At 47.2% G+C, this 24,268-nt stretch overlaps 1 protein-coding gene across 1 annotated transcript in view; it reads left to right on the forward strand.

Annotated features, from left to right (window-relative positions):
* The window catches only part of EFS (histone-lysine N-methyltransferase), a 109,660-nt gene that overhangs the window by 72,221 nt on the left and 13,171 nt on the right, over positions 1-24,268 (forward strand). Inside the window, exons 14-16 of the mRNA XM_087384421.1 lie at positions 6,709-6,788; positions 7,068-7,147; positions 7,319-7,364. Of these exons, the coding sequence (XP_087240547.1) occupies positions 6,709-6,788; positions 7,068-7,147; positions 7,319-7,364 (206 nt within the window). The remainder of the gene's footprint in view (positions 1-6,708; positions 6,789-7,067; positions 7,148-7,318; positions 7,365-24,268) is intronic.

Raw genomic sequence — 24,268 nt, forward strand, 5'->3', positions numbered from 1 at the left:
CGAGGTCTATGAGACTCAGATCTCCGAGACACTATCCTGCACCATTTGGAACTGTAATGGTAGCTTATGGTCAAAACCAGGGAACTTCTCGGAATCCTATATAGGTCGCGACATAGTCTTTTACACAAAGACACATCAGAGCCTAAAGCGCCCACTACCAGTAGTCAGCGGGTACACGTGGGAGTCTGCTTTCAGAGATGAGACCAGGGACACAGGGGGAGTGCGTGGATCAGGAGGAGTAGCAGTTCTTTACAGATCCACCCTTTTGGGGACCATTTCAGTTGAGCAGAGAGATACACATTCCAGGTTTCTTTGGATCTGAATCCGACGCACGGAGAGCTGAGATTTGTTTGTTATAGTATGCTACTTCCCTCTTGAGACCTCCCACTTTGCGAGAGACATTCGAGATGAGGCTAAGACATCTCCATTTGCAACCCTATATCAGTCCATTATTGATTTCTCGAGCCGCGGAGAAGTCCTCCTAGCTGGAGACTTCAATGCAACGAAATGCGCAAGTCACGTACCACTCCTTGACTTCAGGGATGATTCCATTCTACTGCCAAACATTGACCTTGAGGATGCAGGTATGATATGGGTTTCGGCTGACACACAAGGGCCAGTCACATCTTATGGGCAGGCCCTTTTAGACCTTGGCAAGATGCATGACCTCATTATCTATAATGGTCTCGACCAATGGCCCGCCTCGGGTGGTTTCACATGCTTCCCACCTGGGGAGGTTCTAGCGTTGATTACATTATGGGATCCCCTGCCTTCACATCACGCATCACCGATTTCACAGTAGCACCTCTTCCTCCAGGGACTGATCACATTTACCTTTTCTTTAGCATTTCCACTTCCTACCGTTGCACAGCACCTTCCACCCCACTGAGTTCTTACTCCATCTATTATGATATACGCTTCAACCGTGACCACCCACCTACTTAGTCTAGCCGTCTGTACATACTCCTTGCTTACATTGACTTCATTCCTATTAGAGGACCGTGCTGGCTGATCTCCCGCTCACTACTACACGAGGCTGCCCTTCATGCTTTCCCACACAACACTCGCTCCACACGCCCACCACCTCCTAAGACCGATAATTGGTATGATGAAGAGTGTAAGGCTTTACGCCGTCAACTCAGATTCGAAACCAAAAACAGTAGCGAACTAGAGACGCTACGCGAGTATCGTCGACTGGTACGCAAGAAGAAACTAGATTTCATTCGCCGGAACGAGAAGGAACTACTCAACATTTTATTTAGTGACAACTGTAAAGACTTCTGGCGGAGATGGGCAGTCCCCCTCACCACTCACTGACACTCAGGTCTGGTATAACTATGCACGCACATTATATGACATCCAAAACCAACCAGCCCCTGACCTCTCACATATACCACATCCCCCATCTTGCGCCCTCTTCACTGCCGATGCTATAATGAAACTTCATAGCGACCGAGCAAAGGATCACGAGGGGCTATGCACTGAGTTCAATGCATATGGGATTAACCTCCTAGCCCCGATCTTAGTAAAGCTATTTAATGAAGCTATTTGTTTGGGGTTTCCACGCACCTGGACTATCAACACCATTTCACCCATCCACAAGGCAAGGGATCCCATGAGCCCGGAGAATTATAGGACCATTATGATTAGACATGTTATGTCCAAGATCTATGCATCAATGCTTGACTCCGAGATTTGCGAAGTGTCGAGGACTTCGGGTAGCAGAGTGAGCTAGGTTCTGGCGTGTGATCATGGCACCATGGATCACATTTTCACGCTCAGGTGTATCATGGAGGAGGTGACGGCACGGAAGCAGAGGGTTTACTGTTGCTTTGTGGATTTTCGCAAGGCGTTTGACACAGTCCCGAGAGCCCGCCTCATATGGCACCTACAGGATTTGGGTTATGACCACGAGATCATTTGGGCTTTCATGGCACTTTACGAGAGAGTCGTAGGCAAGGTCCGAGCACGGTCTAGGTGGACAGACGAGATCATGAGCACTATTGGGATCAAACAAGGGTGTCCTTTATCACCTACCATGTTTGGCCTTTACATAGACGAGCTCGAGACAGTGCTTCAGACACTAGGAGGGGATGGTTGCTCTCTTGCTGACCCGCTGATCCGGATATTGCTTTATGCAGATGACTTGGCTCTTCTATCTTCCTCTGCAGAGACACCTTGACGCACTTCAGTCTTTTTGTGAGTCTCATGATCTGAAGGTCAACCTAGGTAAAACCAAGGTTATGATCTTCAATACATCTCAATCCATCATGCGCCAGGAGCAGTTCACGTTTGATGGGTCACCTGTTGAGATAGTCTCATCATACACGTACCTCTTCTCCGGACCCATCTTCACTATGAGACCCACAATGCAGGCACGCTTGGGCAGAGGATACGCTTCATTGGCCAGACTAGAGAGACAGTGCTTCCGTTCGCACTTTCAAGATCCACGGACCAAGGGACTGCTCTTTGACTCCTTGGTCCGCCGAGCAAGAATGTATGGCAATCCTTGTTGGGAGCCAAACTTATCGGATATAGAGTGGGCACGGGTGGAATGGCTACAAGTTCTCTTGCTATCACGGAATCGGATATAGAGTGGGCGCGGGTGGAACGGCTACAAGTTCTCTTGCTATCATGGATGATTCACAGCAAGCCATCCGTTCCTCACCATATCATTCAGGCTGAGTTTGGGTCATCTCCATTACAGCTAGATGTTGCATTTCAGGTTATCACATATCTATACCGATATCTATACCGAGTCAGAGAGTATGGGGATTACTCTTCCGGACATAGCACGCTGCCGTGGCTAGCAATGTCTTCCTCGATGACACTCTCAGCAAGGGCTGACCAAAGATGCTGGTATGCACGTACAGAGATGGTTTGAGGGACTGGGGCTCCGCATGGACCAACTCCCTCCCTTCCAATACAGTATGGACGCTCCATTTTCTCCCCTCATGTCATACGATGTCAACCAGGTAATCCGTGAGGATCTCTTGTAGCTACACACATTCCGGACCTGGTTGGGGCCGAGTAAACTCCCACTAAAGCTTAGCTTCTACAGAGATCATTGTTTACATATCACAGAGAAGGGTTTCATTGACTCACCAGGATACACGCAGATCCTCTTACCCCACTCAAACAGTGACTCGACAGCTCAAACAGAGGACGAGCGCATAGATTACACTTGGGGATATTCCCGCCATGTTTCGTGTCTCGGCACGGCCGACAGGGGTTACTGTAGCCCTTGTTAGGCGTAGAGCTATGACCAGGAGACATCACAGGACCGCACCATCAAGTGGTCGACAACACTATCTCTCTGATTTCATGCTTCCAGTGTCTCATTCACCCCTGGCCTTGATGATGATGATGATGATGATGATGATGATATGATTGATATGTAGTCGACCACCGACATGACTATGTTGTACTCAGTACTTAGGGCTACCATTCTGCATTGGATTTTCACAGTCTCATAGATTTTCACAGCCTGCATTGGATTTTCACATTCTGCATTGGATTTTTTGCATTCTGCATTGTATCAAGATTTTCACAATCTCATAGACCCATCGGTCTTCCGAAGACTTTAATAAACTCTCTCTCTCTCTCTCTCTCTCTCTCTCTCTCTCTCTCTCTCTCTCTCTCTCACTGACCCATAAATCTTGGCTAGTGTATGACCAATCATGAAAGTGCGGTAGTTCCCAGTATCCATGGGTTCCCCTACTTTGTGTATCAGCACAATCGTGTTGCTCCTCTAAGCAAGGGGAAGCTATGGCACATCCAATCCTAGCCAAGCTATTTAATGGAGCTTTTTGCACCACAGAACTTCCTACTTTTTAGACAACAAACACAAGCATATGCATTCACAAGGTAGGGGATGCCATGGTCCATCAGGCTATAGATAAGGTATATGGATTGGCTATACGCATCTACGTGACAGGGCATGCAGGGTTCAGACGTGATCATTCCCTATTGGACCACATCTTTACCTTATGAGTTATTATAGAGCAGGCATGCTGTCAGAATCAAAGGTTATTTTGGTGGTTTATCAATTTTTGGAAGGCTTTCAATTTTGTACCTTGAGCTGGACTCATAGGATACCTTTGAGCCTAGGATGTAAACCAGTATGCTATATGCGCAATCATGGCTTTATGTGAGCGGTATTTTGCAGAGTGAGCATCATAAAGAGAGTATTTGAAGAGGGGAGCCAGGGTGAAGCAAGGATGCCCCATCTCCCCCACCCTCTTTGGTCTGTACATAGAGATGCATGGGCAGCAAGCATTGGGACAAGTTGGCTTTAGGAGACAACACTCCAATATGGATCATACCTTCACTCTACGGGCAGTCAATGAGGAGGCACGATCGCGATCCCAGAAAGTCTACACTTGTTTCATAGACTTTCGAAAGGCCTTCACTACCGTCCCACAATCTTGTATGATCAAACGACTACAGGTGATGTAGATCCCAACTGTATGATTCGGGAGGTGATGAGTCTGTATAAGTCAGTTTGAGTCAATTAGAGGCAGAGTGTGTGCCCCTGGAGGCCTGTCAATACAATAGGGATGAAGTAGGGATGGCCCCTCTCACCAACTTTGCTTGAGCCACCCAAGATGAGCGACTGAACAGAGCATGCACGATGGAGGTCCAACCCATTACAACTCTATTAGGAGGAGACCGCCCAACCAGAGGCATCACTATTGATATGGCACCCCAAATACAGAGAGCTCGGAGGCCATGCCCCCCCACCATAGCATGAGACGACCAGACACACACAAATACGAGACATTCTTGCAGCTCACAGGAGAGCCACCATGGCAACTGTTAACTGGATATGTCTTTTGACTCCTACTCCAAGATTGAGTCTAGCTATTAGTCCCTAGTTTTGGACTTGGAGTTTATATGTTTTTCATTTTAGTCTAGTATAGTACTCAAACAAAGGGTCTTAGTGAGCCCCTGGGTCACTTTGATATTCTACTTTGTCTCATAGGCCCGCGAGACCTTTCAAAGACCTCTCTCTCTCTCTCTCTCTCTCTCTCTCTCTCTCTCACTCAGCCCACCTAGCCTCTCTCCTCAAACACATAGACACCATACCCTCTCTAGATCACCGAGCCGCCCTCATCACCCACTCTCTCCACAATGCAGCCCGCCACATCTTTCCTTACACTACTCGATCTACCCACCCCCCACCCGTTGGCTCCACCCCTTGCAATAGCTGGTATGATGACGAATGTAAAGCCTTACGCCGCACACTCCTATGCACGCACACTCTATGATATCCCTGATCAGCCCCCTCCTGACCTCTCCGCCACCCCCCGCCCCACATCTTGCACCCTTTTCACAACCGAGGGAGTCACCCACGCAGCGCACAAGCTTCACGGAACTGTATGATTAGGGCTGCTCTCGGTTGGGGTCTCTCCCCACCCTCGATGCCCCCTTGATCCTGTGCTCAGCTACACCCAGAGTAGTGGCCACGAAAGCCGTCACATCTGTCATCGGCGTAGCCTCAGTGTGCGGGATCCCATGAACTGTGATGTTGAGAGCCTTATTGACTCTCTGCTGCTGCTCCACGAGGGTAGCCGAAATGGTTGCCCTTGCGGGTTCCCGTTTGGCCATGTCGACCCATCTGGACATCTCCTCAATCATCGATTGCATGCTCGCAATCTGGGCCTCTACTACCGGTGTGTTCCCTGTAACTGTACGAGTAGAGGAGAGCTCCTCCTTGAGCTGAACCATGTCCTGCCTCAGCACCGGGATGATATTGGCCTACACCAAGTTTTTTTTTTGGGGGGGGGGGGGGGGGACCGTGAGGTCATGTACATGTGTCACAAAGGTTGGGGAGCCCATTAGGTAGTCCACTGTGCTCGTTCCCCCTCCATGTGGAAAAAGAGAGATGCATTTACTCCTTTGGGAGGCCTTGTGGGCCTATGAGACAGAGTACAATAAAAATAAAAAAGAGTAACCCATACAAGCCACTGTGGGCTGTGCTTAGTAGAAAGTTGCTTGTAAGGATGTACTCACAAGGTGATGAATTAAGAATTTAGTTCTGAAAATACATTCTCCTTGACCATATATGCTTTTACCATGAAGCGGTGCAATCGAGCATTTATGCATTCACGTTTCACAAAAGTTGCTGCACCTAAAAGGAAACTGGTTCTTATTGCATTTATTTTTGTTAAAATGTTGGTTCCCTAGTGTCATATTAGGGGTCTCGACTCTGTGAGGAACCTATTCCAAGTGTGAATTACAATCAAATTCTTTGCTTGAGTTTGAATGCTTTGATGTCATAATGTCTGTTCTAGTGGTGCATGATCTTGATGTTAACTGATAACAAGATATTTTAACGTGACAACGTCTGTTTTAGGGGTGCGCTATCATAATGTTGATGATGAAACATGCCTGGTGAGCTGCATGTTTGGTAGTGGTTTTTTGTTAGTGGTGTGTTATCATAATGCTAATGATGAAGCAAGCGCCAAGTGCTTGGGGAGCTGCATGTTATGATAGTGTTTTGTGTTCAAGACATTTATTCAAACTAAGTGATCTTTTGGATCGAATTCATCCTTGCAAGTGGTGCGTTATCATAATGTTAATGATGAAGCAAGCGCCAAATGCTCGGTGAGCTGCATGTTATGATATTGTTTTGTATTCAAGACATTTATTCAAACTTAGTGAGCTTTTGGATTGAATTCATCCTTGCAACTTTGGCCTTGGCAGGATTACAAATACTTCATAACATGATAAAACGATTCAGGAGGAATTACAAGAAGACACCCATCATTCGTAAATTATTGAAGGTAAGGGAGCTAAGTTATTGACCAAACTCACCCTTTCAAGTCATTACTGGGCTTCAAGATTTCCCGTCTAGTCTTTTCTTGGATCCCAAATTTATTGACTTGAAGGTAGAAGTAGGATAAGCTACCAGTTCTAAGGGCTCTTTGAGTTTCTCTTCTATTTATGGGAGTAGATTTAAAACCGGTGAAACATTCGCTGTGTATGCGTTGGTGAAGTGAAAATGTTTTAGAATCTATGAATTTATAATTGTAATGGTGTTGAGAAAATTGTCACTTTTGCAGGTTCTGGAATTTCTAGCAACGAAGCATGTTTTGACAATTGAACAAATAAATTCACCACCTCCTCGTTACGGGGTTGAAAGGTTAGTAATTTTACCTCTCTCACTTAGTCTTACTGTTTGTTTTGTATTTGTAAATGCTTACAATGTAGCTATCACTGCAAAGTAAGTGCATGTACTCCAGACTTGTATTTTCTATATTATTGTGGATTGGCTTGATTACATAGTTAGTATGTTGCTTTGACTTTTTTGCAGTGTGAGAGATACAATTTTCGAACTTTGCCGACATGCTGATACCGAGGTAATTTAAAGCGCATTTAACTTGGTTTGATTCCTCTCCCCCCCCCCGCTCCTTTCTCTGCCTCTCTCTCCTTCCTTCCCGGGGCACTTTCCTCTCCTCCCCTGCCGGCTTGTCTCCCCCCCGCCCCTCGTTCCCTTCCTCCCCTCCCTGCTGTGCCATTTCCTGCCTGTCCCGCCTCCTTTTTTGCTGCCTCTGCTGGTCGTTTTCTCTGCTAGAGACCACCCACGAGCAGTGTGGGTGGTGTTTTCGTGGAGCTGCACAGCCCCCCGCAGGGCTCGGGTACCTAGGGGGCACTTAGCCCCTTCTACCAACTTCTTTGCCCCCTCCAAGAGCTGGTAGACAGCCACTGCAGTTGGGTTGTTTCAGCCCAAGGGCTGAGGCTTTGCTCGCCTGGTTCGAGGTTGTCGAAGCATTTCGAGGCTTGTGGTACATCTGGTGGTCTCTTGGAGCGAGTGTGGACCAGGAGGAGTTGGTTTATGGTGCCCATTGCAGCTCTTTTTGTCCCAGCTTCAACTCGCAGCCAGCCAAAGGCCTTTCTTTGACTGTTGAGGGCTTGGGCAGCCTTCGCCCTTGTTTGTTGACCACCTTTCTTTAAGCTTTCTTCCTTTTCCCTTTTCCCAACCCTCCTCTTCCTTCTGTGCAGCTTCGGGTTAATTGGCTTATGCCTTGGAGAAAGTAAGCTTGGTGGTGATACTCAATGGCTCTCAAAAATTAAAAAAATCGAGATCTTGTGAACCACGCATCAGTTCAACACATGGTTTTTTGCATACAAACTGTAACTTTGTCTCCTAATCGTTACACTACTTAAAGTTTGTACTCACTAACGAAACAAGAAGATATCTGCAAAAATGATACCAGAAATGCCTCCCTTGCAAACACAGTAGCAACAACTCGTATCCTCTCAAAAACACGTCGGGTTTTCTCTATGATAGCTCTATGAGCACATGTTTTGGTTTGCAGCTATTGGGGAAAGAGAGAATCTCGGGCAGCCGCCTTATGCAAATGACTAGAGCTCCCAGCCTGTGAATGTTGAGAGCTGAGTGCAGTTTTGGTTTTTTGGGCAGCCTACATGAAAAGTGAGCGCATGTCTTGAAGAGGAGGCCAATTTGATAACCTACCCCCTCCCTTTTGTCCGCCTCCCTGCCTCCCCCTCATTTTCTCTCTCACTTCCTTGCATCGGCCTCCTCTTGAAGCTGCTTCTTCGCCCTTCCCCTTCAATGCTTTCAGATACTCCCTCCGACACCTGTTTATCGTCCTCAGCAATCCCTAGCCCCTCGTGAGCTTCCTCCAATCTCTCAACACCTTCTTTACTCCTATCAGACTGAATCCCCTTTTCGTGAGCTCTGCCACCTTGTGCTGCTCCAGGGTATATGCAGGATTGGAGGGTGAAGCGACAAACCTTACTCAGGAGCAAGGTAACAAGAAGGTGGATATGCGAGGATTGAGGCCGAGGCGTGCACAGGGACGGCAGAGGGAGTGAAGCAGAGTGTCTATGGCAATGGCGAGAGGTAGAGGCGCGAGGTGATCAGCAGCCTGTAGGAGTCGGTTTTAAAGGAGTTTTGGACTTGCATCTAGAAACATCTCAAATTTTTGGGTCGTAGCTTGGGTTATGAGCATTATGAGGCGTTCCTTTTCACCCCTCTCAGTTCCCTTAGACAAATTAATGGATTTTTCTCTCTCATAGCGCCCCTATTCGTCTGGCTAGAAGGGCTCAAATGGTAGCACCTTTGAATCCCACAGCCGTTAAGGTTATTCTTTCTCCAGCCGACAAGCAATAGGTGCAGCATGCAGTCCAGTCACTTCAGGACAAGGCAGTTGTGACCAGAATAGTGGGCCTCACTCCCACAAGGAGACATGTGAGAGAGCGGATCCAGGCGAGCTTGACACTAGAGGAGACCACATCCAGGAGGTCACCATCTACGGAAGAGGCGTCTTCCTCATCTAGCTGAGCTCTCTTGCTACCACCTTAACACTTGTGGAGCAGAGCCGGTGCTGGAGTCCCCGCCAGATTCAGCAGCTTCAGTGGTAGTAGACGACAGGGTCCCAAGGATCAGATTGGTGGTTGTGAGGCTAGAGTCCCTTTGAGAGTTTATCCTCCTCGAGACTCTCGAGGGGGTTACACTTCGTCAGATAGTGGAGATCTCCGGTTTACCAAGACAGTGTCTTCTTTGAATGCATATGGGCCATTTAGCCTGAAACTGCATGCATGGTCACGGACGGACTCCTCCCCCTCCACCCCCGCAAGATAGGTAGAGTCAGCATGCAAGAGCCTAGCACCCCTCCAGAGAGGAGCAGCAAGGGTCCTAGCCCCCCCTGGTGACACCTTCAGAGGGAGAGTGGACCCAGGTGGGAAAAAAGATAAAGAAACGAAGCAAATTGGCTCGAAAGCGCCACAAACAACGGGCTAGACGCAGGGAGAGGGAGAGAGTAGGACGAGAGGCACCCAAGGAGGAGCAGCCACAGGAGCCTCTGGTTGGAGATCCCCCTTCCAGCGCTAGGGACGACGGTTCAGCCAGCTGATCCTCCAATCGGACCCCTCTCCCTCTCCACGCCCTCCCCCTCCTCCCCCTCCCTCCGGAGCCCCTCGCCACTCCTGCTATGGTCATCATCACCACCCGACCCCCTCTCCCTGCCTCCCCCCCTTTCTCCACCCCGGCCTCCCCCTCCATAGCAGCTTCTTCATCCTCCCCCGCTCCCACCCCCCTATCAGTCTTGCCTCGGCTCCTCTGTCAATAGGCAAGGGCATGACCGCATCCCGTTCCGCTTCCTTGTCTCAACGGCTTGTCCCCCTCCCTTCTCAACCCTCCCATTCCCGGGGGGGATTCAGAGGGAAGGGGCGATCAGCATCCCGGAAACTTCAATCGTGGTCTTCCCCAATGGACATCTTGCAGGATGAGGAGATTTAGCAGGTTATGGCAGGGATTTGGTAGTAGCCAGAGTCAGCACCTTGCGAGGGCTGGGCTTCGTGGGTGGCAGATGCGATTCAGAGGAGTAGTGAGGAGTTGCAGTCTCACGTCCTTAGATAGAGGAGGGCTCTTTAGGAGCGCGAGCGTGCACTGCGATGAGACCTTGCCTCCATAGAGAGGCTCAAGGAGCAGGACCTAGGATCCCGATGGCTTAGTGATAGATATGTGAGTGCGCGTCTTGAGCTCCAAGACACGGAGGTTCAGTGGGCTGAGTTCTCCTACCACTCCACCCGAGCCCGCCGTTGGGTATAACAGGGGGATAGGATGACGAAGTAGTTCTTTCATACTAGTGGACCTCGATTGGCATGCAGTTACAACGTTTACAGGATTTGCATGGCATTATGCACACCAATCCACGGGAGATTCTAGAGCTGACCACGTTCCGATGGTAGTCTCACAAGAGTTGTGCAAGAGTCCGGAGGAGCCTTTCACGGATGAGGAGCTCTGGAAAGCCCTCAAGGCCCTCCCGACCCAAAGTGTTGTAGCGAAGATGGCTTGACTCCGACCTTCTTTTTGAACTTCTAGGAGATCATTTCCACGCCTTTCGCTTAACCTGCCAGGAGATCTTTGACACGGGCTTCCTTCCTCAGTTCTTTAGTAGGAGGTGGATTTGTTTGATCCCGAAAGGGGGAGACAGGTCAGTTTTTTCGTCACCCAGCACCTCCACTTTTTCTGTCCATTCCCCATGTCCCACTCAAGGCAAGCATCCTTTTTCCCTCCACCATCTCTCTATCTCTCTTTACACCCCATCTTCTCTTTTTCTCCTCCACCTCCCATTTCCTTCCCTCTCGCCACCCCCCATCTCCACTATCTCTCTATCTCTCTCTACACCCCATCTCCCCGTTTTCTCCTCCACCTCCCATTTTCTTTCCTCTCCCCACCCCCCATCTCCACCATCTCTCTACCTCTCCCTACACCCCATCTCCCCTTTTTTCCCTCCCCCTCCATCTTCCATCTCCTCCACCCCCCCTATCTCCTCCAACTCCCATCTCCATCACCCTCCACTCCACCATCTCTCTACCTCTCTCTATCCCCCACTCCCTCCACTCTACTATCTCTCTACCTCTCCCTATCCCCCATCTCCTCCACTCCCCATCTCCATCACCCTCCACTTCACTATCTCTCTATCTCTCTCTATCTCCCACTCTCTCCACTCCACTATCTCTCTATCTCTCTCTATCCCCCACCTCCTCCACCCCCATCTCCATCATCCTCCACCCCATCATCACTCTACCTCTCTCTATACCCCATCTCTCCTTTTCCATCTCTAGTCCCCTTTTTCACTTCCACCCCCCACCTTCCCTCCCCTCCACCTCCACCTTTCCCATCCCCTCCACCCCCACCTCCTCCACCCCCCCTTCTCCACCTACTCCCTCCACCCTCCCCTTTCTGCCCCTCCACCCCCTCTTCACCCCCACCCGCCCCATCTCCACTGCCATCCCCCCCTCCACCTCCACCTCCACCTCCCCCACCCCCTCCACCCCCACCTCCTCCACCCCCCCTTCTCCATCTACCTCCTCCACTCCCCCTTTTTTTCTCTCTTTTCTCCCCTCTTCTCTCTCTTTCTCTCTCCTCTTTCTTTCCTCCCTCTCTCTCTCTCTCTCCTATTTTCCCTCCCGCTTTCTCTCTCTCTCTCTCTCTCTCTCTCCCTCCTCCCCCTCCTCTCTCTCTCTCTCTCTCTCTCCCCTTCCCCCCCCTCTCTCTCTCCTTTCCCCCCTCTCTCTCTTTCTCTCTCTTTCTTGTCCGCGCTCCCCCTCTCTTCTCTCTCTCTCTCTCTAATCTATCTATAGAAGGCCCTTAAGGGGCCTTGGGGATTGGCTGCCCCGTGTCAGCCAGGCGTGGAGCCGCGTGCTAGCAATGCAGTAGTGCCAGAGCTTAACGTCTTAAGGTCCCCCATAATTCTTCCCCTCCCCCTCCGAAAAAACCTAAGCCATCGCCTGTCGACGCCCCTCCCCCTCAGGGGAAAAAAAGAAAATAGAAAACTAGAGGGTTAAACTAACCCTAAAAACTAATCGTAGTTAGGTTAGATTGAACTTAGGTCAGGTTAATTGACCACTGGTTAGGTTAGTTGTCCATAGGTTAGGTAAATTGACCATCGGGTTAGATTAACTTAACTGTGGATCAATTAGTAATTAACTTTAGTTAGTTAGACTAACTACAGTTAGATTAACTATTATAGTTGGATAAACTAGGTTAGGCTAAGGATCAGTTATAGTAACTGAGTCCAAACTAACTAGCAGCTAGTGCACAATCCTAGTTAGGTCAAAGGTCTAGGACCATTCGCACTTGGCCCTAAAGACGAAAGGGCTCCTAAAATCCCCTAACTTTGAGGGTTCATATCTTGCTTGTTTAGGATCCGAATTTGATCCAGATTGAGCCACAACTTCACACACGGAACCATTGAGCTATGAGAACGTTTTCCAACCAATCCCACACCATTTTAGGCATCCATAACACTAGTCAATTTGCCCCTCGTGTGGGTCCCTTTTTCGTACTAATTCACTCATAAGATTCCGTCGAGACCTCCGATTGACAATCCATGTGCATCGGCACATTTTTCCACTCACGTGGAATAATCCTAGGCACATTTTTAACGCGACGGTCCCTACAACACTAACACATCTCTAACCCCCTAACCATTTTATTCCTTCTTTGGGAGCCTGTATCACGACCGTTTAAAGACCAAATTGCACCCGGATTGAACTCAGATTTCACGCATGTAAAGATCTATTGTAAATGAAGTTTTTCGAAGTGTTAACCATCAAATTTGGGCTCTGGTAGTCGCCTCATGTAGGCACTGATTTTGACCGTCGCTTGCTTATTTTTTACCATTTTCGGGTCCACGAAGGTCGAAATCGTAATCGGACTTCGCAGCCCTATGCACCCACTTGAAAGTCATGAATCGGACTTGTTTATGCACTTGAGATCAGGAAAAAGACCAATTGGGACCTTAGTAAGAAATTGCCCTACAATGTGGGAAAGTTTCAAGGGATGGATCGAATCTTCACAATACTTTTTCCCACTTGAAGAAGAGGAAAATATAATTTCGGTAAAATTCGGTGCTCGGGATGACATAAAAAATGTAAGCATCTTATTGGAGCATAAAGCCTTTGGTCAATACCCGGCAATAGTGGACGGCGGAGCCAGAGTAAACATTCTGTCAAGAGAGCTATATGAAGAATGGAGCCTACCTCCAATGCAGAAGGCCACATTTAACATCCGCCTAGCTGACCATACGAAAATGAAGCCATTGGCTATCGTTGACAATGTGTCAACAAAAATTGATGGAGTAAGATTCACGCTCTAGTTTACTATCTTGGATCTTCCCAAGAGGGCCACAGCATCTCAGATATTGTTGGGAAGACCATGGCTTCGGGAAGCGTCAGTACACTCCATGATTGGGACACCGATAGGATCACTATCCAAAATAGAGAAACCACTGTCAAGATAAATCTGGGAGCAAGGGAAATCAAACCCACTATTCCTTGACATGTTGAAGACACTTCTTCCACTATAGTCACCAGTCATGCATCCCTTGAACCTACCAATGGACAAAAGGCCATAGAAGGGGATACACAAAGCGACATTAACAATTGGATACATACGTTGGCTACAATAGATAATTGTAAAACAACACATCTAATGTTGCCAGATGTGTATGTCCAAATGATATAACTAGAAGCACCAATCTTGGATGATGAATCAGAAGTAGTGGAAATGCCAGTCTTCATGACGGACGTCGAATGGGACAATGACCTTGAAGAGTCCATAATAGAAGGCTACGAGGCCGACATAGAGTGGGATATCCTTGAAAGGCCAAGTATTTGACAATGACTTGGCAATTCTACAGGCGCTCATGGCCATTGAATTCCCCAAGATCGACGCTCCATCACAATCCAAAAGCAACCGGTCCAGAAAAAAGGAGGAGGATGTACAACGCCAAGATAGAGCATTTTAATGAATTCGAAAGAATTCATACAAGAGTGGTAGAATTGTACTTGACTAAGCCCACAAAAGCACCTAAGTCTCCAAATTTTAAATGGGATCCTAAAGCACCTAAGCCATAGACCCAAGTGTAATTTGGGGTCATCTACAAAAGTGACATAATACAAATAACCACCCAAAGCAGGTGTCCTCATGGGACCACAGACATCTCTATGTATGAGCTGTAATTTTTCGGACAGCTTGTATTGCACCTTCCTTTTTAAAGGGAAATCTATGCATCTTACTGAGGATGCATCCTTCACAGTCATGAGGAGGTGACTCCAAAGGAGGCAATGCATCACCCATAGCATGCTTCTGAAGTGTCAAGCTGCCATAGCTCATGTGTCCATATCCGGCATGCCATAACTCCGCATTCTGCATGTCAGCAGTAGGAGTATTTACTGCAAGTGCAAGATTGGATCTTTTCTCATAAACATCAAGTTGAAAAAGACCCTGATATAAAGTGCCTGACAACATCAAAGCAAATCATTTTCTTTGTCTTCGGACTGCACACTTAGCATCATGAAAGATGACCTAAAATCTTCCTCGATTGAGCGAGGACACTGAAAGTAAATTCTTCTTGATAGCAGGAACATAAGAACATAAAACATTGTGAAATCTGTGCCATCCGTGGAGGTAAGTATAATGTCACCCACTCCACACACTGAATAAGAAGAATTGTTTGCACAAGTCACCCTCTTTCCAGCGGGTGGTGCATGCAGAGATGCAAAAAGACTTCCTGGAAGTGATGTACTTGGATGCACCACTATCAAAATACCATGTGTTCAATGTCTCATTGACACTGAAAGTGCATGCATCCTTCGAAGGGTCATAGCTGCAAGTCAGGAAAGCTTAAGAGTCATCCTCAAGAGTGGCTATAGTATTTGGACCAGCCACTTAAAAATCTGAAATACAAGACAAAAAGGCATAATCCTCTTCCACAAAGTTGCCTGTAGCATCTGCTCCTTCATGTGCACTAGGGGCTAATGCATCTGAGACAGCCATACCCAAATCCTTTTTCTTCTCCTTTGCTATTCTCTTCTTGCAATATAGTGACCTGGCTTCTTGCAGTAGTGACAAATATCCTTCTTCTTAGGCTTCTCTGCATCGCCTTTAACCTTGTGAGAGGGCTGTCCGGAATCAGCTTTATGCTGATGTATAGGTTGATTTGCATATTGCTTTTGCTGCCCTTTCCCTTTGGGCCTGAATTTTGAAACCATGGCATGCTTGCTAGCCTGTGTGGCCATGTTCTTCTTCCTGCAACAAGAGTCCTACCAACTCGTGAAAAGAGAGGATTGGCACCCCCCCTCAATGACAAATTCAGCGAGGTATGAAAACCACACATACTCTCTCTCTATCTCTCTCTCCTTCCTTCTCTCTTCTCTCCCCATTCTCTCTCTCTTCCTCTCCCTGTATCTCCTTTCCCTCCTGTTTCTCTCTCTCCCCTTCCTCTCCCCATCCTTTCCCTCCCTTTCCTGCCATCTCTGGCGCTTCACCCCGGCCTCCTTCATTGCATGCAAGATTGGGGCTTGATTGGCTTACATATCTTTGGCACCAAGATGAGCTCTAAAGCTTAGAGGTAGCTAGTGAGACTACCCTAAATGTGATGGCTTGGTCCAATGCCCCGAGCGTGTTTACTATGTAATATTGCATGTCATTCGTAGTCTAGCCAAAATTTTCTTTTTTGCTCTTATGAAGTTGCCAAATTGTGATATGGATTATGGGACAGCAACAAGAAGTTGCCAAATTATGATAAGCATCATGGGATAGCAACAAGCGACTCTAGTTCTTGATATTGTTTGCTAGCAGCTCTTATGTTGGAGACTTGCCAATCCCTCTCAGCAAGATGGTATGCACACGTATGCACATGGTTTGTAGGCATGGCATTGAGATGGACCGGTGGATACATTGCCCAAGTTGATTCCATGAGAAGAGATTGACACTATCATATGGTTAGGTCTCCTCCAGCTCCATACGTCTCAGACTTTTTGGGGGGGAGGGCGAGAGTTTCTAACCAACATCCACTTTTAACACTACCACTTGCTGAGAGTATCGGATGATGGACTCATCATTAGACACCAGTACTTAGAGGATAGAGGAGTCTCACATGCACTGAGGATTGCCATTGGGCAAATGCAGGTCTCATCCCATCAGTTGAGGATTGAGGCAGGGAGGGCTGTAGACACACTCAGAGACCAACGGATTGATAGGCCATGCATGCTAGGGGACGTTGAGAAATAGGAGCACTTTTTGTGTGCCTGCCAGTCTACTATGAGGTTTCGGGGATGATACCACTGCCTCTTTTCAGAGGGGCTCAGCTTTGGTCCACTCTCATGGTTGATACCCCTCCATGACCAAATCTGCTTTGGGCTCTGTCCGATTGAGATGCGACTCCATAGAGAGACACTATTGAGATAGATCAAACAACTGTAGGAGGTGACCGCGCCGTAGGAGTTGACCGCACCATAGGAGATTGAGGTAGACCTAGCACATGTCACAGACTTCTATGCATTTGAGTAAGCTCCAGGACAGTGTGTGGTGGAGGAGCAGGAGCTAGCTAACATGATGGCAATGTTAATCAACGGGGAGAGACGACACGACGCTGCCGAGCCAGAGACGCAAAGACCACACACGACACAGATAGTGACTAGAGCACTCATGATTGAGGTCTGGTCTATCTCAGCTCTCCCTAGAGGACCTGTACGGAACAACCACGTGGCTGGCAGGAATGTACAGTGCAGTCTGGAGCACATCTAACATCAAGGGGTGATTGGAACAGCCCAGGATCAAGCAAGAACATGCCATCACACGTGGTGCCTGCTATACGACGTGTTTGCTGGTACTAGATAGATTTGGATCAGTTGGTTGGTGGTTGGTACAGGACCTGGAGCAGTGAGAAAGTACTGTTTGGCCAGGCCTGGGCCTGGAAAAGGTCCCAACTGTGGCTGTGCAGGACCTGTAGGCAGTAGCTTGTTCCATGTGGCTAGGTGGGATCTGCAAGGCAGTTAAATGGCTGCCCAACTAGTCGGATCTACAGACTGGGGGAAGGGCTGTCTGGGTCAGTTATATCTACTGACCACTCTCCCTATAAAAGGGACCTTAGATGGCTCTTTCTTTATCCATTTGCAGAGCAGTTTGGAGCAGCAGCTCAACCAGGATTTGGCCTTCATCTAGGAGGATTGGGAGCAGCAAAGGATCAGGCTGATTGCATAGACAAAGCTCAAGGGTCTTCATCCATTACCAGGGCAGCAAGGAAGACAGATCAAAGGGGGAGATAGTGCCTCACCATTGGCTGCGTTTCGGAGTAGCAAAGAGGTCAAGATTCCAGGTCAGCATTGCCTTACTTGTGGCTGTCCGGGAGGGTCAGCTTCAAGGTGTGGTTTGTGGGCATGAGGAAGGCCTACATAAGCTCATAGGAAGCACACAGGCCAAGTGTTTTTGGAGTGCCATAGAGGTAGGACAATAGCTGTTTTCTGTCTTCAGGAGTCCACATCTAGCCAGCACTCTGCTGGTAGAAGGTGGCGTGGCATATAGAACATATCTATTTTGTATTGTGTCCATCTATTTGCTGGCTCTACATGTTTTTGTTCATTGTCCATTTACTTGCTACACAGCTACGTTAAGTACACCCTAAGGAAAATAAGTTTTGGATTCCAAATATATCAGTGTGTGAGTTCGTAGACTACATAACTAACTCTGGACTTCCGCTTCATTCTTTTACCCTAACATGGTATTAGAGCTCTGACAAAAATTCACAAGTGGTGTAGCTTGAAGGCAAGGGCATTGGGAAGGATGCCCTTGATTCAAATCTTGAGTTCTATGTTTGAAGGACGAGTGTCCTTGCGAGGAGCGTGACTCAGATTCAACATGTGTACGACTTCCTATCTCTATCTCTTTCAGTTCATTGTCATGGCAATAAAGGTGGTTAGGGACAAACTCATAGCGGTTGGTTAATCGACGGATTCGACAAGGATGGCTAGGCTTTTGGTTGGTATGCTGCTGAGGAGATACAAAAGTTTCGTCACGATGATGATAGCAAGGCAGCGGGCGGTGCTGGTGAGTTTGATGAACTACTTCCATTGCTTCTGCAGGAGGAAATTGGAGAACAGAAGTACATAGGATCCAGTCATGACAAGGCCTTTTATGCCAAGGACAAGGTAAGGGCAAGCTTGGTGGCGGCAAGACAAGGACAAGGTAAGGACAAACCTGGTGATGGCAAGCCCAAGAAGAAGGATATCAATTCTGAGAAGGACGGGGATGCTTCTGATGATGAGAATACAAAGAAAAGAAAACAATAGAAGAAGTGCTTCTACTGTGATGTGCCAGGACATTTTGTAAAGAACTGCAAGAAGAAGAATGTGGACCAGAAGAAGAAAAAGAAGAAGAAGAAGAAGAAGAAGAAGAAAGACTCCGATAAGAATGCAGAGGAGACAAAGATTACATCAGCACATGTGGTAACATGAGAGCTTTTCTTGGTGACATCTCCATGTGTTATTGAGGTAAGGCTTGAAAACCCCGGTGTAAAAGTCAGGATGTCTAACATTAAGATGTGGTTAGAAGAAGGGTCAAAGACCTTTGTGAAGGTGAAGGACAACGTTGAGTGCTTGGATTACTCTAGGTACTTGGTTGGTAGAATTGGCATGAGGGAGGATTGTTTGGGAGGATCTATGGATTCAGATTTAGATAAGAGTTGTGACATTGAAGGGGGCATTACAGGCTTATACAGTCTGGTTGAGATGCATGGTTTGCTTTCAAAGCAAGCAATCATGCAAGTGGATCATCTGGTAGGTACATTCCTTGTATCATTTACCTTAATAACTTGTTTGGTAGATTGTGTGCTATGCTTTTCTGAGGTGATGAGAGATTGGATGGTGTATGCCTTCGACAAAGTCAGAGGGGATAGCCTTGGTGCTTCTCCGAAGCTTTGAAGTAGGGTACCAGAAGGCGAAGATGGTGAACTTGTTGAAGTCTCAGCGGTAAAGACAGGGACACTTATAGGAGGGGCAACGTGTTGAAGCCAGAGAGTACTTGTTTGAAAGCTCCTTGGGAGCTCATGGTCTAGGTATTCAGGAGTTCTCTTTGGAGTGGACATGTGTACTAGGATGGCTCCTTTGTGCCTGGAGTAGAGTTGAAAGACCAAAAGACGGCGAGTCCTAAGTTGTTCCGTAGGGCTTCATCATGGGAGTTTCTATGTTGACAGGTTGTGATTGGCCCACAATGTGTCGGTGAAAGGAGGTGTTGGCTGTCACGTGGGCAGCAAACTTACATAGGACAAACAAGGCATGGGGCTGCCGCATGGGCAGCACATGGGATGCCATGTGGATACACGGTGCCTGCCGTACGGTCTGTTTGCAAGTACTAGATAGATTTGGATCAGTGGATTGAAGGCTGATACAGGACCTGGAGTAGGCAGAAAATACAGGAGCACATGCAATTGTTTGGTAGAGTTCATGATTAGGCTTGGGCCTGGATAAAACCGCGACTGGGGCTGTTCAGGGCTTGGGCCAGTGGCTGTGTGCCATGTGGCCTGGACATAAAAGGCCGCCTAACCAATTGAATCTACAGACTGGGGACAGGGCTGGCTGGGTCGGTTATATCTATAGACCAGTCAGCCAGTTCTGGAGGGCCTTTGGCCCATGAAAGGGAGCCCTAAATGGCTCATTCATTATCCATTTTTAGAGGAGATCTGCAGCACCTACGCCAAGATTTGGCATTCATCCAGGAGGATTGGGAGCTGCAAAGGATCAGGTTGAGTGCAGCAGACAAAGGTCAAGGGTTTTCATCAATTGGTTTTCTACCAGGGCAGCAAGGAAGACAGATCAAAGGGGGAGATTGTGTGTCACCATTGGCTGCGTTTGGGCAAGGAGGTCAAGATTCCAGGTCAAGCACTACCTTTGTCCAGGATGATCAGTCTGAAGGTGTGTTTGTGGCTCATAGGGAGTACAAAGGCCAAGCGTTTTGGAAGTGCCACGGAGGTAGGAGAACAGCGTTTGATGTCTTCAGGGCATAGTTACCAGGGAATGGGAACATTAGATGCGGGTATGGGAACATGTCGGGAAGGGGGAAAGAGAACGGGGACGCCATGTCATATGGTATGTCATCAAATCACATTGAAATATCAAAATATGAGAAGAAAACCACTTTTAGTAGTTCTAAACTTTACATTTTGGCTTTAGGACGCTGGGTTTAGGTTCGGAGCGCCACATTTAGTTATGGAATGCCATATTTATGTCCGTAATGTGTTCCGGAGCGTGTTTCGAAACGTTGTTCCCTGGTGTTTCGGGGACATTCCAGACGTTCCTGTGTTAGCTATTTGTCCAAAATGGCAGTTGAGACGTTTTGTCAAACCACTTTAGAATACTCACACACCATAGATTCATTGAGGAGGAATCTTTACTGCATGACTAAGGGTGTCTCCAAAGAGGGATCTAGTGAATACAAGCTAGGAGTTCACTATAATCTTCACTAGCTTGTGTACATGAGCGGCGATGCACTAAAAATTGTTGCTGCAAAAGTGTCGACCTACCTTTTGAAGGACAACCCTAGTGAATTGGCAATTAGGGTAGGCAGAGACCCCTTGGAGTTGTTGGCAACGATTGAGTAGGAATGTGTTTATTTTTAAGGGTTAGGGTTTTGTATGTGGCAGGGAGACCTCGTAAGTAAAAGGAGTGCAATGCGAAGTCTGTTAGACATGTTACCAGGGTCCAGAAATCTACAATATCTCATATATTGCAATGGCAATATCTGCAAATAAGAAAGAAGCATGATAGAAATATGGAACACTTAACAAAAACTGTTTTATGCAAATGCAAAGTTGGAATTTGGAAATACCCAATTGGCTTGGACAATAGCCACACTACCTTGTCCTCTAGCACAAAACAGAAAAATGAAAGAAATAAGCAGAAAGTCGGCTCGATGATGAGGAACCAACCCATTTGAATCATGTTGCTTATTAAAGTAGAGAAACAACAACCGCATTCTTCCCAAGTGGAAGATCTAAATATGTTCTTGACAATGGCTGGATTCTTCCAATGAATATGCTTAGCACTCACCTCTCTACATCTACAAGATCCCAATGGTGAGGTTGTAGTGCAAGATGTAACCTTCATTTTAGTTGAAGGGAGCATATAAGATTGAGCAGTAGTTGGCATATAGGTAGGTGACGTGTATAGACCTCTTGTAGGATCGAATGAAAGAGAGAGAGAGTGCAGATAGCAAAGCGTCGCACAAGTCTTAGTCGTCACGTCAAACCTGGATAATTGGAAAAAGAGAAGTACAAGATACAAGTATCTAGACCTAGGACTAAGTGTCCTAGGTGTCACATAGGACTAAGTGTCCTATGTGGCCTAAAAGGCACTAACTCTACAAGTGCCTATATTTATGCCTACAAGGCACATACCATGGCCTATAGGGCATCACTAGAACCACCAGAAGATGGCCTACAACCCCCCCTCCATGGGATGGGCTGAAGTACTCTGGAAACGTCTCAGAATACCTGGTATTTTCTGGTCATGGTGGCACATGTTCATCCAAATGAATATAGCCACCTATGAATGTACAAGGGATGTCAGATCATGTAACAAAGGGAACCAAGTGTAAAGCTTGTCGAAAGACTTCGAACTTGGGACGAGGAAGTGCCTTTGTAAACATATCTGCTATGTTGTCCACTGTGGGAAGATAGGACAACTCTATGTCTCCTGCTGACAGTTGCTCCCGAACCTAATGATAATGAACTTCAATATGCTTGGTACGCGCATGAAACATTGGGTTACGCATAATGGCCAAAGCACTCTGGCTGTCAGTGTAGACAATAGTGGAGGATGTCTGACGAATACCCAGATTTGTAAGTAACTGTCGAAGCCAAACACACTCTACTGTAGCGGTGAAAGCTGCCCTGTACTCAGCCTCACTGCTAGATGTGGCAATTGTTGGTTGCTTCTTGCTGAGCCAAGAGATACATGAATTGCCAAGCAAAAAACAATTGCTAGTATGTGACACTCTAGTGTCGGAACATCCTGCCGAGTCACTATCCGTGTAAGCATGCATGGTAAGTGAACCCAGATCACCATAGAAGAGGGCTAAATCCTGAGTGCCTCTGAGATATTTGAAGACTCTCTTCATTGCCTGCCAATGCTGTGAACTGGGCATGTGCATGAATTTGCTGAGCTGAGATACTGCATACTGTAAGTCAGGTTTGGTGTGACATAAATAAATAAGGCATCCAACAGCCTGCTGGTAAAGAGTGATATCACATGGTGGGCTCCCATCATGAGCTGAGAATTTGAAGCCAGGGTCCATTGGAGTAGAGATTGGCTTGCAATCCTCAAACTGAAAACGATCAAGGAGCTGTCCAATATACTTGGACTGAGACATCATGATACCCCCCTCAACATGAGCAAACTGAATCCCCAAATAATAGTGGAGCTGTCCCATGTCTGACATTTCAAAAAACTGCTGCAAATCAGCCTTGAAAGCTGCAATTTGTTGAGTATCTAGGCCCGTGATGAGCATATCATCCACATATAAAATCAGAACTAAAAAATCAGATCCACTCCCACGGACATAAAGAGTGGGTTCTGTGGGGCTATTCTGAAAACCAAGGGATAGTAAGTGTGCATGAATTTTGGCATACCGTGCCCGGGGTGCCTGCTTCAAACCATAAAGGGCTTTTCTAAGCCGGCATACCTTATTTTCAGAATTAACAACCTCAAAGCTAGGAGGTTGTGTGACATATACTTCTTCGTGCAGATCCCCATGAAGAAAAGCAATCTTGATGTCAAGTTGGTGCACTTGCCAATGACGATGGGCTGCAATGGCAATGACACATCTAATGGTGGTAATCCTGGATGTGGGAGCAAAGGTCTCCTCAAAGTCAATGCCTTGTTGTTAGGCATACCTTTTTGCAACAAGACGGGCTTTGTATCGATCTATGCTGCCATCAGATTTCCTTTTTAATTTGTAGACCCACCGAGTACCAATGGCATGCTTGCCGGGAGGGAGATCTACTAATTCCCATGTGTCATTTTTAGCAATGGAATGTAACTTAGCCCTCATTGCATCCATCCACTCTTTGCTGTCAAAAGCATCTTTATGTCACAGAGGCTCTTCATTGCAAGCTGTAGCAAGGAGTGCAAACTCAAGAAAGTGACCATGCTGTCTATTCCTTGATCTTGTCCGGGCAGCAAAAGGCTGATCTTGTTTGCTGTCCCTCAATGTATCAGCAAAAGAAATTGGAAAACTCTCGAAGTCAGTCTACTTGCAGGTACAAGATGGTGTATAGGGTGTAGACTACCATGCATATGAGTTCTATACTTGTATATGCCGGATGTATGACCATGATAGTGTTATGCAACAGGATGATGGGCTGAAATACAGCCTTGATATGCACTCCAGAGGTAGATCAATTGGTAGAAATAGGTCATGTTCAAGGGGGAATTCCAAGAGCAAGTCTAGCTCTCGGACTTGTGTTAGATGTTTCTATTGTGGAAAGTATGGCCACATGAAAAAGTACCGCTGGAAATGGCTAAGAAAATGCAAGAAGAAGAGCAAGGTTAAGAATGACAGGAAGAAGGAGAAGAAGCATGTTGAGCTTCAAGGTGTGGATGCCAAGGTTTCCACTGATAGTAGCAGTGATGAAGGCATTCTTTTGTCTATGTCTGACACCTCCTTCTTGGCCAATGTGCAGCTCACATCCATTTCAAGCCATCCTGTTACTTTGACAAATGGCTTGAAATGGATGTGAGCTGCACATTTCCAATTCCTTTTACAGCATATGAAGCATTATTAGCACATGTGACAGTCCCCCCTCGAGGTGCATCAGCTAAAGAATGAAACAACTGTCTGCAAGATGTGACATGTTTGGAAGCACCACTATCAGAGTACCAGGACTGAGCATCATTAGCAGTAAAGAATGCATCAGCTTTGGAGGGATCAAATGAGCAATGGACAGCCCAT

Source organism: Dipteris shenzhenensis, chromosome 14 (assembly GCF_047967505.1).
Source record: "Dipteris shenzhenensis isolate YYH24624 ecotype China chromosome 14, Dip_SZ_1.0, whole genome shotgun sequence".
Lineage (NCBI taxonomy): Eukaryota > Viridiplantae > Streptophyta > Polypodiopsida > Gleicheniales > Dipteridaceae > Dipteris > Dipteris shenzhenensis.